The following is a 14,665-nucleotide window of genomic DNA, read 5'->3' as shown; positions in this document are numbered from 1 at the left end:
CTGGTGTTACAAATATCTGTGACAATGCAAGGTTTTTAAACATTATTATTTTATTATTTTCATGATCCTTGGCTTTAGAAGGGAAGAACAGATAACAATACCCTAAAATTTCCCTTGGCCATATTCCTGGGATTATAATAAAAATCTGGATGGAATAAGGGCTGGGTTTTATTCTTCAAATGTACACGTCTGCCTTTGTAAGTCTTTCTTATTGCCTTGCTGCCGATGTGCTGGGCCTGCAGGTTCACATAGCCCAGGACAACCTGGAGATTAGCTCTGGAGAGAGGAAACACATGGTCTCCAGTGGGTAGCGTGTCGTTCCTTTGGACACACGTGTTATGGAATGCAGGAAATCTTTCCTCTTGGATGCAGCGTGGAGTAATGACTTCCAGACCTCTCCTCTCTTTTTTGGAGCAGGCAGCATCTTTCCTTATAAAGGGATTTGGAAGATTAGAGTGGAAATAATATGGTGTGAGCTCAAGAAACTCTCAGAGAACTGTCACGTAGTTATATTTGTACCCACAGAGTGCCAAAAATATGGACTTTTATCTCTAATGAGTGTTATTTTTTTCATCTACAAAAGACCAGTGCCTTGTATTTCTTTATTAAGTTGCCATCCACTGGGTGCTTGAGGCACTTTACAGTGAGTTGAACCAGTTTCTTCCAAAGGCCCTTCTGAGTCACGCTGGGGACAGAGAGGGTTTTTCAGCAGTTCCACCAAGAACATTAATTGGCTTGTAGCTTGAAAACACTGAACTCCTGGCGCATACCCCCCACCATATACAAATGCGTATACATACATGTACACGTAAAGTAGAGAGGAATTCAGGAGCACATTGTGTTTGGTGTATAAATTAGAGAGAAACTAACCCTCCAATCTCGCGAGAAAAGAGAATTGGCGTAGACTCTTGTGAAATATTTTGTCTGTACAGTAAGAGGCAAGACTACAGCTTTAGCAGAGGCGAAAATGAGGAGAATGGGTAAGGAACGGGGGCCAGCCAAACTTTGTGGTCTTATCCGCGGACACAAATTTGAGAGCGGTAAAGTCAGTAGGACCCAGAGGAGGGATTGCCACGGTCATTGCTGGCTGCACCACCTGACCTCCCGTTGACTCTGTGTCCTTCACTTCTCACCAGCCCTAAACTGGGCTTGGTCATTACTACTCATGCAAGGGCTGTGTCCATCTGGCGCTGTGAATGACTTAAGGGCCAAGGCACTCTGGTCACAGGACAGGAAGTTCTCGTCCGCATCTCTTCACTGGGGAGGGCAAAGGGGGAAGAAAGTGATTAGTGGAAGCCACACAGGGAATTGAAGAATGTGGGCTCAGTAGTCATGGGGAGTGTAGGGTGACGCCCTGCTTCCCTCTAAAGTTCAGCTGTCTATGTCTGACTGCAGTGTGGTGACAGGAGCCTCATATTTGAATTTAGGGGACCTGCATTCAGATATTTACTTTCCACGAACGGACTGCGTAACTGGTGCATCACTTCACCTCCCAGTCGTCTTCCTCGTGTAGACACGGAGGATGCGTTGTTGACAGGGTTAAGTCAATAACTCATGAGAAAATAGCAGAAGAGTGCTTACGCAGAGAAGGTGCCCGATAAATGTCTTCTCTTTCATTTTCTCTCCCGTTCTCATCCTGTCCTGGCAGCGGATGGAGACCCCCATTTTGTTGTAGATTTCCCCTTGAGCAACCTCACAGTCTGTTTCAACATCGATGGACAGCCCGGGCACATCCTGAGGCTGGTCTCTGATCATGCGGATTCTGGTGAGTTCTGCCTAGAAAGTGAAAGAACTTGAGTTTGGGGAGCGAAAAAAAAAACCCCTAATCTTCGCATTCTACCCCCACTACTCAGTGGTGTCCCAGGGTCTCCAAATCTGGAGCAGTGGAAACTGATGGTAAGAAAATACTGTGTCAGGGCCACACAAGAGTTTTGGGAACTCTAACGAGACACTGCAATGAAAGCAGACAAACATGTCAACCCCCTTTTTTAGAATTTTTATTTATTTACTTATTTTTTTTTCACTTTTAAATTTTTATTGGCATATAGTTGGTTGACAATGTTGTGTTGGTTTCAGGTGTACAGCAAAGTGAATCAGTTATGCATATACATGTATCCACTCTTTTTTTAGACTCTTTTCCCATATAGGTCATTACAGAGTATTGAGTAGAGTTCCCTGTGCTATACAGTAGGTCCTTGTTAGTTATCTATTTTATATATAGTAACGTGTATATGTCAACCCCCTTTTTATGATACTTTCACCCAAACCTACATCAGCTTCTCCTACCCAGGATGTTGGTAAAAATATCACTCATACCTTCATGCATTCGTTCCTTCCTTCCTTCATTCAGTGGGCACTGGGAGGTCCCTGTGTGTGAGCGGAAGTTCTTGATTCTAGAGGGACAAGAGAGGAAGGAAATTCCGATGACAAGCCCTCTCGTGAGAGCGGGGGTGGTTTTTCTAACCACTGCTCTCTTCCCCCCGCCTTCAAGGCGTGACGGTGAACGGAGAGCTGATCGGGGCCCCCGCTCCCCCAAATGGCCACAAGAAACAGCGCACTTACTTCCGCACCATCACCATCCTCGTCAACAAGCCTGAGAGGTCCTACCTGGAGATCACGCCCACCAGGGTCATCGTGGATGGTGGGGACAGGCTGGTCCTCCCCTGCAACCAGAGCGCGGCCGTGGGGAGCCAGGGGCTGGAGGTGTCGGTGTCCGCCAACGCCAGGGTCACCATCGCCATCCAGGGCAACGTGGCCTTCGTCATCCTCCTCCACCTCTACAAAAAGCCAGCCCCCTACCAGCGAGACCACCTGGGCTTCTACGTCGCCAACGGCCAAGGCCTTTCGGGCAACTGCCATGGCCTGTTAGGTAGGTGGCTGCTCTCCACGCTGGCTCACAGCACAGAATTCAGTTTCCCAAAACGAAGCTGATGCTGCCCGTATCTTTACTTGGTTGAGAGTTTCCACAGGAATGTGGGCTTTATGTAGCTCATGAAGAGTCTATTTTTTCTTTTTTCTTTTTTTTTTTTTGGCGTATGGCCAATTTTTCTTTTTGCTTTTTTAAAAATACAATTTGTAAAGGTTACACTCCATATACAGTTACTGCAAAATACTGGCCATATTCCCCGTGTCGTACAACACATCCCTGAGCCTGTCTTACACCAATAGTTTGTGCCTTTCACTCCCTCATCCCTCTCTTGCCCCTTCCCCCTCCCCCCTGGTAACCACTAGTTTGTTGTCTATGTCTGCGACTCTGCTTTTTTTGTTAAGCAAAAAAAGTATTTTTTTAGATTTTTGTATTTTTTAGATTTCACATATAAGTGATATACAGTATCTGTCTTTCTCTGGACTTACTTCCCTTAGCATAATGCACTCCAAGTCCATCCATGTTGCTGCAAGTGGCAAAATTTCGTTCTTTTTCACGGCTGAGTAATATTCCACCGTGTACCGCATCTTCTTTATCCACTCGTCAGTTGATGGACTGCTGCTGTGAACGTTGGGGTGCGCATATCTTTTCGGATTAGTGTGAAAAGTATACTTCTTGCTTCCTGACACTCTTCTAGAATAGGAATGGGCTGATAAACTAATTCGCACAGGCCTTAGGGGAAAGGGAGCAAAGAAATGAGGAGTCCTTCTCTCCAGGTCTGGTTCTTTACTCTCGGGGAGAGGATGCAAACACATCCCATGGCCCAGCACCAGGCGGGAGACGCACGGCCCCTCCCCGGGCGGCACCCCCATGGCTGGGAGCCCCAGGCAGTCCACTCTGCCTGGCTTCCCTCCACGTGCAATCGCATGTGGGCGCTTTTCCCACAAGTAAAGAGGGAGCCACTGCCAGGGCTCGTTCTAGAAAGCAGGATTTCCTGGCACTCAAGCTGGACACGTCTCTGTGCAGCTTGCCTGGGAAGCTCCTCTCCTAGACGCAGACTGCTGTCCCTTCGGCCTTGGCAATGCCCTCCCTCGACCTGGAGGATGCTGACCCTGCTTTCCACACCCTCCACCCAGTGCACACCCACTAAGTGCACATATGGCAGGGGTCCTCCAGAGGGAGGAGAGCGGACAAGACCGGACCCTTCTTCTTCCCTCGTTATTTGCCCCCATCTCATCCTCCCACCTCAGTAGGAGGTTGGACATCTCTTTCTGTGGGTTAGGCATCTTTCCCGTGGTAGCTTCCAGAAGTGGAGGCCACTACCAATACACTCAGGTCTCTCCTCCCCACACCCTCCCCAGACACTGGAAAGGGTGGAGCACCTCTGGGAGACTCCAGCCGAGGACCACAGTCACTGCGCTGATGTCATACATCCCCTTCCTCTGGGTCCCAGCCACGCATTTGCTGGCCACCGGTGCCCGAGCTGACGTTAGATTTTGTTCAACCACGTTGCTCGCACTTGACCTAGACCCGACGTCTCTTTTGCCCTCTCAGGTCAGTTCCTGAACCAGGAGGCCAGGCTCACTGGGCTCGGCAAGAACCCTGCCCATCCTTCCGTGCCCGAGACAGGCGAGAGGTCTGAGGCCGTGCTCGAGGTCAAAGGACACCAGGTCCCAGTGGTGTGGAAGCAGAGGAAGATCTACAACGGGGAGCAGCAGGTAGACTGCTGGTTTGCCCGGAACAACGCCGCCAACCTGATTGACGGGGATTATAAAGACTACGTGGCGGCCCATCCCTTTGACTCCGAGACCACCTTTGGCCCAGGCACTTCCCGGGGACTCTGACGCCAGCAGCCGTAAGGCGAGAGCGCGTGACAGGGAAACGTCTTCGGGGACCCTGGGGTGTGGCAGGTAGCCGCCGCCCAAGACTCACCCCTGGTGGCGGGGTGGTCTACCCCCTGCTTGAGCAAAGGGTGGGGTCAGGATGTTGAAGCAAGAATGGGATTTCCTGCTCCTCCCCTCCCCCTCCCCCTCCCCCATCTCCAGCAGAGAAAGGTGGTGGCAGCAAAGGGACCAGCTACGGTTAAAAGCGAGTCTCTATCTTATACCAGCTGGCCTGTCCACCTCACAGCCTGCCACAAGGTGACTCTGATGAAGGAAGGTGGCCATCAAGTCTGTTTTCTCCGTGGAAATGGCCAGCCTTGGGCACTCTGCTTTTTGCCTTATACTAATGCATAGGCATCTTTTCCTCCTAGCCCGCTGCGTTCTCTCGATGGGCGGCCAACCTCTGCCTCAGGGGAACCCCTCCTTGGGCCCAGGCCACGAGTCATGAAATAGCACATAGATTTGCTCACTGTAAACCATTCGGTCTTTTCTTAGGAGAGGATTTTCTTCGACTGTGTTGTCTCGCCCTTGAAAATTTGTTTTCGTTTTTAAAAAGTTGGCTCAAAATAGAGACTCCGCATCCCATATACCGGTATTTTTCTAATGGGCTTTGTAAATCACTTAACTTTGCTGTTGGAGATTCTCCTATTTATTCCAGAAAGCTGAGTGCTTCTAATAAACAGGGCAGCCCACGTGGGTGTATTTCACTGGCCTGTCTCAGTGCTGGAGCGTCGGCCAGCTGCGCGATGAATCTCTCACTTGGCTCCTCAGCCTTGGTCCTGATTCCGACCTGATTTGCTCTCGGTCCCCCAGGAGGTGATAAATCAGGCTCTTGCAGAACTGGGACGGGGAGGTATCGGCAGCACAGAGCCGACCTACAGGAACCAAACTGCATGTTCTCAGCAGGAAGTGCGGACGTGCTTACAGATCTGAGGAGCCCTCCCACATCCCAGACATGCAAGGCCAGGAAGTCAGCGTGAGCGAGAGGCTTTGGACAAATCTGATTCCATCAGGGAGAGGTTCAAATCAGGGGTCAGGGTGGTGTCAGAAGTCAATGACTGTCACCCTCCTCACTGTGGAACCTGTGACGCCCATCACATTATCAAGGGGAAGGGAGGTAGATGGTGGTCTTGAGACCTCCTCTTTCCCCCTCCTTCCCAGCTTTTTGCTGGACCGCGGAGGTTCAGTAAGCCTGATTCTTGCTGCGTGCAGGACGCAGATGGACACACGGGGGGCACCAGACAGCAGGGAAAGGAAGGTTTGGGTCAGAGAAATGGAATATTTTGACGTGAGACCAAATTAAATAAAAGCTTTTGTGCTGGCTTCATGGAACGTTTCTTCCAGTAGGGAGTGACTCTAGAACCTTCATGCCATGTGGAAGCAGACGTAGCATTAGGAGAGAAATCAGAGCTAAGAAAATTGTTTACCGCCTTTGCCCTTGCCTTCCCATTTTCGAATGGGAAACATTCAAGCAGCAAAATGACATCCACATGTTTTTTTGGCCAAGTGGCTGCAGGAGTTCAAGTTAGTGCCAGGGCCGTCCGGGGTGGGGGGGCGGGGGGTGGGACCGGTTGTGTCTCAGAGTCTCCGTCTCTCTCCACTTTGGGAACCCACCAGACCAGGGCCGGCAGCTGTGTTAATTTTGACTCAACTCAGCTGCCTGTTTTCAAGCCAGCAGTGTGAATGCAGAGGCCCAGGCTGCTGACAGCTGCTTCCGTATTTCAGAGGGAAAGGAGGAACCGGAGCTGGGCTGGCCGGGACCTGGGCAGGCTCTGCGGGGACTTTCCTGTTACACAGACCTTGGGCCCAGCTGGGCAGAAATCCCTGCCGCCACCACGCCAGCCCGCTGTGTTAGCGCCTGGAGCCCGGATCTGTGTTCCAGGTGTGGCCTCAAAGCTGCAGACAGGAGGCTGTTACTACAGGACCAGATATTCCAATGGGGTGACCGTCGCTTACTCTCCTATTCAGAAAAAAAAAAAAAAAAAATGCACATTTTAAAAAGGATTAGGGATGAGCTTTTATTTTAGTGTTTTTCCTTTAAACTCATCCCACTTTCTCCTCCTTTTCAATTGTACATCTTTTTTTTTTTTTTTTTGCAAAAGGTATGTATCAGGACATTTTCTGTTTTAGCCAGAGACTGTGAGATCTGTGGGCTCCAAACTCCACCCCAAGGTCATACTTCAGTTTTTTTTTTAAAGTTGTTTGAAAAACGTCATATTTTCGATCGGCCACGCGTGTTGTGAATAGCAAGGTCTTTTCAAGTAAATGCAGCGGCAAGGAGGGATTCTCTTCTCAGGTGGGAAAACGGAGTCACAGTGCAGTTGGGTGACTTCCCCCACATCATATAAAAGACTTAGAGCAGGGCCAGACTGAGCCTCCAGAGCTCACTGGTTAGCTTTGACACTGTATCACCGTATGGGCAAGTCGTTTATTTCCCCTGAGCGTTTATAAATAAGACGGGGTCGGGGATACGAAATGAGCAGTCGAATGAGGTTGAGAAGTACGTTGCAATTAGAGGGGATAAACCTCAAGTTACATCATCGCTAATGTTAATGGGTCCTAACAAGTTGACTGGCTGGGCTCTTCAGCAAGTCTCCACCCCTGGGACCCTAATCCACTCCCTCATCCGAAAAAGAGGGGCATCTCAATGGGTCATCTTTAAGGGTCTCCTAATGTAAAGTTTCACATTCCCCAAATAAAATGGGCTGAACGTTCTCTACCCACTCATGCTAGGCGCTTTATCTTCTTCCGTTTGCCTTTTCAGTGGTTTATTAGCTCAGGATGGAGGGAGCAGGTGTTGGGAGAATAACCCATCCTGACCCTCCCTCACAGCCGGGCAGTGTGATGCAGGGCTCTGGGAATGGGACAGAGCACCTCTGTTTCTGTGTGACATAACGTTAGGTCTTTAATTGAATCATGTGTCCTCACAGGTCAATTAGGGACAGGATTCCTTTCTTTAAATGTATGTGTTGGCTGAGCTGAATGCTATGGACAGAATGTTTGTGTTCCCCCTGAATTCATATGCTGAAAGCCCAAATTAAACTCCCAAGGTGATGACATTAGGAGGTGGGGCCTTTGGGAGGTAATTCGGTCATGAGGATGGTGTCCTTGTGATGGGATTAGTGCCCTTATAAGAGACCTGAGAGAGATGATTTTTCTATTCTCCACCCTGTGAACGTGAGAAGAATGCCTTCTAAAATCAGGAAATGGGCTCTCATTAGACACCAAGTCAACTGACACCTTGATCTTGGATTTCCCAGCCTCCAGAACTGTGAGAAATCAATGTTTGTTGCGTAAGCCACACAGTCTGTGGTATTCTTGATATAGTAGCCTGAGCTGACTAAGACGCTGAATCATTCAAGGTACGAATTCCTTTCCTTTTCTTGAAGCTACCCAGAATGTTTACAAACAATGTTGTTATTAAATCTGGACTCTTGGAACCATTCACACATGTTCCAACTAAAATAAACAGCAAATAAAATAACACAGCTAAGCAAATACTTAGAACTGTGACTTTAAATATTTATCTTAGTCAGTTTAAAACAATAAGTAGGGTACAAGATGGTTCACCTTCAACAGACATTTTCCTTCAATAAAAATTTGTAAGAGAATGACATCTAAAAACAAACAATACACTGGTATATTTGTTTTGAGGGAAAACGGCTAGAGAGAATAAAACTTGTTGATTCTAACTGCACTGCTTGTTTGTAGGAATTTCTGAATTCCATAGAAATATATGTAAATGGAGCAAGTGAGTAATATTGGAAGAAGCATGTGAAAGCAACACATTACTGGGAACCTGCTGTATGGCTCAGGGAACTCTACTCAGTGCTCTGTGGTGACCTAAATGGGAAGGAAATCCAAAATAAAGAAAAAAAAGAGGGGATATATGTATATGTATAGCTGATTCACTTTGCTGTGCAGTAGAAACTAACACGTTATAAAGCACCTATACTCCAATAAAAATTAATTGAAAAAAAATAAAGTGTCAGAGCCAGCAATAAAGCTAAAAAAAAAAAAAAAAAAACCCCAACATATTCCTGTGTGGAACAGCCAATGTACAGCATCTATTTCTGACCTTTTATAAAACTGTCAAATTTGTAGAGAAGTGTCTTAAACCTCAGTCCCTTATTTTCTGGGGATGTACTTCCAGCAATGGGTATCTCCAGCCCCCATTACATGACACTTTTGGCTTCTTCCTCTTTTTTTTTTTTTTTTTTTTTTTGCGGTATGCGGGCCTCTCACTGTTGTGGCCTCTCCCGTTGCAGAGCACAGGCTCCGGACGTGCAGGCCTAGCGGCCGTGGCTCACGGGCTTAGTTGCTCCGCGGCATGTGGGATCTAACCGGACCGGGGCACGAACCCGTGTCTCCTGCATCGGCAGGCGGATTCTCGACCACTGCGCCACCAGGGAAGCCCTCTTCCTCTTTTTTGAAATGTTGGATCCCTTTGTTTCTCTTATGAGATTAGAATTTTTTTTTTCCTAGTTTCCCTTCCTGCAGGTCTTTCCTCCTACCAACCTGTGGACATCCCCCAAGGTCATACTGGTCCTTTTTTAAAAATTTTTTTTTTTTGGCCACGCCATGTGGCTTGCAGGATCTTAGTTCCCCAACCAGGGATAGAACCCGTGCCCCCCTGCAGTGGAAGCGCGGACCTAACCACGAGACCGCCAGGGAAGCCCCCATACTGGTCCTTTATACTCTCTACTCCCTCCGCCTCGCGATCTCACCCGCTTCACGATCTCAGTATCTGGCTCTGCGTGGACTTGAGGACACTTCCCTTCCATTATGCTGGCATCACCTCAAACTCAGGAATAAAAGCAAACTTTCCATCTTCAAAGTCTCTATTTATATTAGAGGGATTTGGGATCTGGGAGGAAAGGAAGAAGTTCTAGCACAATCTTTTAAAATTTTTATCGTTGCATATAAAGGTGGAAATGTGTGTGTGTGTGTGTGTGTGTGTGTGTGTGTGTGTGTGTGTGTGTGTGTGTGTTGGGTACATTTCCTAGGCCAACACAAAATTAATTTTTATTGACACAGAGTTCTTCCTGAAAATCCTCTGTTAATCATATTATTTTCTCAAAACAACAGCTGTGTTTGTGTAAGAGAAGGGCTGATGTCCTGACTGCTCACTGGGAATTTCTGGTTATGTAAGAAGAAAATCACAGGTCCTAAGTTTATCGATGTGTCAATTAAATCACTTCATTGTACTACAAGTATGAAATGCATTGTAAATGCTTTTTAGTGTGCTTTTTAGAAGTGAATAAATTTTATTTGAAATGTATAGAGGCGATGTAGAAAATACAATACTGCAGATACTTGAGCGTGAATGAATTTCTGTAGGGGAGACCTGCACTGTTGTTCCATCCGGGACATTTCCTACTGGAAGTCCGTTCAATCACTAGGCTCTTTCCTCCATGAAGGTAACATAAGCTCTCTAAGTGTTACAGAATGTTACAAAAGAAACAGACCTTTCCAGGGGAATGCAGAAACAGTATGTCTGAAGGCTCAGCTCCAACCTAAAGTGTATTTGCTTTTGAAGAAGGCTAGAGTCCAGGAGTATTCTAGAAACTAAAAGTTCTCCTGTCTAACTTGGAGGCAACTACATATCCTTTTGATCTCTTCATCGGCCTGGAAAACGAAATAACACTTTGAGACCCTGTGATGAAAACATGGGATAAAACTTTGTATACGATTGAAGGACAGGAACATTTTGAATTGTTCAATGCAAATTTCCCAGAAGAGAAAATGCTTCAAAACAAGTACATTCACTTATTCATTCATTCGACTAATAGCGAGTGGGTGCTAACCACGTGGAGGGGATAGAGGGCCCTCCCTAGCCCATCCTGGAGATACTGTTGTGTGTAATTACTTATAAACAGAGACAGCAGTGTGCCCTTAAAAAGTTCAGAACAAAAAAAAAAAAACGTGGGTGGGAAGGGGTTTTAAAAGAAAGGGACTGCTTTCAGCCTGGGTGGAAGAGGTACTGGTATTTGATCTGGGTCCTACAGAATGGATAAGGATAGGGGGGAAAACGTCTAGGAGTATTTTATATAATAAATTATTCATAATAAAAACACTATAAAGGAAAGGAAAATAAATTGTATAGAAGAACTAAAATTTCAAGGAGATGGAATGTCCAGCCCTCATCACAGAGCTGACATCTGGCCTAGCCTGGTTGCAGGGACTCTGCTCTTCTCATGACCCTGGCATGCTTTGGACAAAATAGGAGCAGCTTCCACAGTGATGGCCATGATTGCTTGACACCAGATCCAGGATCCCACCTGTGTGTATCAGCTGAGCATCACAGGCTGAAGAAGTAAGGCTGGGGAAGGGGGCTCTCTTGCGTGGCCCTGAACGTTGGACTGCTTTTTTTTTTTTTTTAACATCTTTATTGGAGTATAATTGATTTACAATGGCGTGTTAGTTTCTGCTTTATAACAAAGTGAATCAGTTATACATATACATATGTCCCCATATCTCTTCCCTCTTGCGTCTCCCTCCCTCCCACCCTCCCTATCCCGCCCCTCTAGGTGGTCACAAAGCACCGAGCTGATCTCGCTGTGCTGTGCGGCTGCTTCTCACTAGCTATCTATTTTACGTTTGGTAGTGTATATATGTGTTGGACTGCTTTCTGCCACTGGTCTGGGCTCGAAGTGGGCAGGGAATTCTGCAGGCTGGAGACACAGGACTGCTGCAAGTTCATCTTTCTCCCTCTTCCTTAGAAACGACATCCTAGGGCTTCCCTGGTGGCACAGTGGTTGAGAGTCCGCCTGCTGATGCAGGGGACATGGGTTCGTGCCCCGGTCCGGGAAGATCCCACATGCCGCGGAGCAGCTGGGCCCGTGAGCCATGGCCGCTGAGCCTGCACGTCCGGAGCCTGTGCTCCGCAAAGGGAGAGGCCACAGCAGTGAGAGGCCCGCGTACTGCAAAAAAAAAAAAAAAAAAAAAAGAAAAAAGAAAAAAGAAAAAAAAGAAACGACATCCTAGGAAACATCTCCGAGTCGGTTGCTTCCTGAAACAAATCACCCTCCGTGCAAAGGACACAGAAACACATCTGGGGAGCTGGGGTGAGGAGAGCCCGCTGGGGAAGGGGGTCCCAACCCCCCACCCGGTTAAATACACAGAAATGGAGACAGAACTCACGGGCACATCTGGTGGCTTTTAAATGTCACTTGTCTTCCTTGGGACAGGCACAGACAATGCAGCTCTTGATGTGATTAATGAGCCTCTGGCCACACCTGGCAGAGAGACAGGCTGAGGAGGTGGAGGCACCAGGAACTTTCCTTTTTCTTTGACAGACACAGCGCCGTGCTAGGGCTATGTGCCCTAGTTTCCACGGAGGCGATAAGCAGGCCTGGCGGGGAGGAAGAAAGCAAAGAGCCGACACAGACTAAGATCGGGGTCCACAGGCCAAGGACACTTAGTTCCCAGAGGCTGGAGAACAGGAGGATGGGAGGTGCTGGGAGGGCTCCCATTGACCAAAGGTAAAACACTTGAAAAGAAGGTCTCCTGGGGGCTTCCCTGGTGGCGCAGTGGTTGAGAATCCGCCTGCCGATGCAGGAGACACGGGTTCGTGCCCTGGTCCGGGAAGATCCCACATGCCGCGGAGCAACTAAGCCCGTGAGCCATGGCCGCTAGGCCTGCGCGTCCGGAGCCTGTGCTCCGCAATGGGAGAGGCCACAACAGTGAGAGGCCCGCATACCACAAAAAAAAAAAAAAAAAAAAAAAGGTCTCCTGGGTCCCTGCCAGCCTCACGTGCACATCCTTTGTCACCGCAGATCACGTGAGCCACGCAAAATTGAAGGACAACTTGCCCGTATTTAGAAACAGTGACAGATTCTGAGGTCCTACTGAGGGCCTGCTGGCACAGCCCTGGCTTCTGTACCCATGCAGGGTGGGTGCACTTTCTGTCCCCTGCCTCCTCTTTCTTCCCTGCCATTTGTCTGGGGTACCCTCGTCCCAGGGCCTGAGACCCACAGGGGCGTTTAGGTCCTATCACCTCTGATCTGCTTTGCTCGCATTAGGCACCGCAGTCTTGGTTGGAGGAAGAGTGAATGCGGGAGGGGCCGGGAGAAGTGAGGATGCAACTTCCCAGTCATTAGGGAGCTGAGAAAGGGAGCTTGACAGTTCACAACATCTGGGTTTTTTGTTTTACTTTTATGAATTTATCTCATAAACTCACATAAATTCACAAAGCAACATGTACAGGATGTTACTTGCCTCTTTCTAATAATAATAAAAACAAGCACATAGACACTACGAAATGGCGTAAATGATTAAAATGTACACACTACTATATATAAAACAGATAACCGACAAGGACCTACTGTGTAGCACAGGGAACTATACTTAATATCTTGTAATAACCTATAATGAAAGAGAAAGTAAAAAAAGAATATATATTTACACACATATATATATATATATAAAACTGAATCACTTTGCTGTACACCTGAAACTAATACATTGTAAATCAAAGATTTCAATAAAAATTAAAAAAAAATAATAATAGTAAAATGAATCAACTTGAAAAAAAAAAAAAGAAATGGCCTAAATGGTCATCAGAAGACAGTCATTAAGGGCACATTAATACCACAGTTTATAGCTATTAAAACTAGCTATGTATTATATAATGTGGAATACAGAAAGCTGTGTACCATGCATGAAATTAAAACCCAAGCTGCAGGAGAGCAGGTACAGAATGACCCTGCTGGATCACAACACCTTTATGTTTAACATCTTTGGCGTCACAGGCACTTCTGAGCACTGACAAAATAGGACGTCTAAAATATGAAATCTCTCTCTCTTAAAAAAAAAAAAAAAAAGCTAGCTCTCAGGTTAATTTCGTACTAAAGCTCTCCAAAGCAGAAGCGCTCTTGCTGCCGTATTCAGGTGGCAAACTGCAGTCGAGCCTGAGTACCTTGTGCTATGACTTCAGCCTGCTTCACCCAGGATGGGTCCTTAAGTGACTCTCATTACCCTGGTCTGCTCCCAACAGACTGTCCCTTTAAGGGAGCAGAGCCTCATTCTAGGCACAATACTTAGAATTGTTGTCGTTGTTCCCTCCCACCAGCTCTTTCTTCAATGCCTTTCCTCTGCAGGACTTTCACATTTAGACTAAAGCAGTTCCCAAGCCCTCCCTGCAAGTTCAGGAGAGGCAAGCCGATTCTGTCTGGCTTCTGGGGTCACGGTGGAAGCTGAGACCTGGTGACCTGCCGATGACCACACAGTCTGGGCAGCCGGGCCTACGTTATCACCCCCGGCAGAAGCCAGCGCCTGGGCGCCCCTCTGCCTGGGCAGCTAGGGTTTCCGCTGAATGGACGGGCTGGAAAGGGGAGAAGAGCCAGGCGGCTTCAGCCGAGCCCGGGGTCCCAACACGGGCGGTCCCGGGCGGCGGCTGCTGGGGAAGAATGGGGCTTATTATGTGTGGAGGGGGCGGAGAGGTGTCAAGTGGAGAAAATGGTTGAAATCCAAGTGTCGGGGATGCTGGCAGCCCGGCGCCTGCTGTTAGACGGTCAGATGAACCCTGATAAACCCCGAGGCACTTTCCCCTCACCCAGCCTTCTCCCCTCCAGGCCCGGAAACTTTAGCATCACGTGGAGAGCGAAGGGTCGGGGAGGGGTGGGGGAGATGGTCTGCTGGGAGCTGAGGGAGGGGGCGTTGTGCATCACCAGGGGGTCAGCGAGAGGATGACTGTGCTCAGGTCAGGCCGACAGCACTGGTCTGCTGACATAATGGGGTCTGCAGGGGAAGGTACATGGCCAGGGGGGCCCTGCCGCTGGGCTCCAGGCAGGGGCAAGGGGGAGAGGGAGGGAGTCAGCAGGACGGCTGGAGTCCTGGAGGGCTGTCACGAAACCGCAGTGGTGGTGACCAGAGGCTGGGGACGGAGGACAGTGAGAAGCCCGCCTAAAAAACA

The 14,665-nt window shown here is 48.2% G+C and overlaps 1 protein-coding gene across 1 annotated transcript in view; it reads left to right on the top strand.

The window, feature by feature from the left end:
* Window positions 1-6,072, top strand: part of ITIH5 (inter-alpha-trypsin inhibitor heavy chain 5) — a 76,800-nt gene extending 70,728 nt beyond the window's left edge. Inside the window, exons 12-14 of the mRNA XM_059056564.2 lie at window positions 1,649-1,765; window positions 2,492-2,869; window positions 4,421-6,072. Of these exons, the coding sequence (XP_058912547.1) occupies window positions 1,649-1,765; window positions 2,492-2,869; window positions 4,421-4,710 (785 nt within the window). The 3' untranslated portion in view covers window positions 4,711-6,072. The remainder of the gene's footprint in view (window positions 1-1,648; window positions 1,766-2,491; window positions 2,870-4,420) is intronic.
* The last annotated feature ends 8,593 nt before the right edge of the window (window positions 6,073-14,665 follow it).

This window comes from Kogia breviceps, chromosome 3 (genome assembly GCF_026419965.1).
Source record: "Kogia breviceps isolate mKogBre1 chromosome 3, mKogBre1 haplotype 1, whole genome shotgun sequence".
Taxonomy (NCBI): Eukaryota; Metazoa; Chordata; class Mammalia; order Artiodactyla; family Physeteridae; genus Kogia; species Kogia breviceps.
Note: the sequence above shows the minus strand (reverse complement) of the source record. Positions and strands in the feature narration are given on the sequence as shown.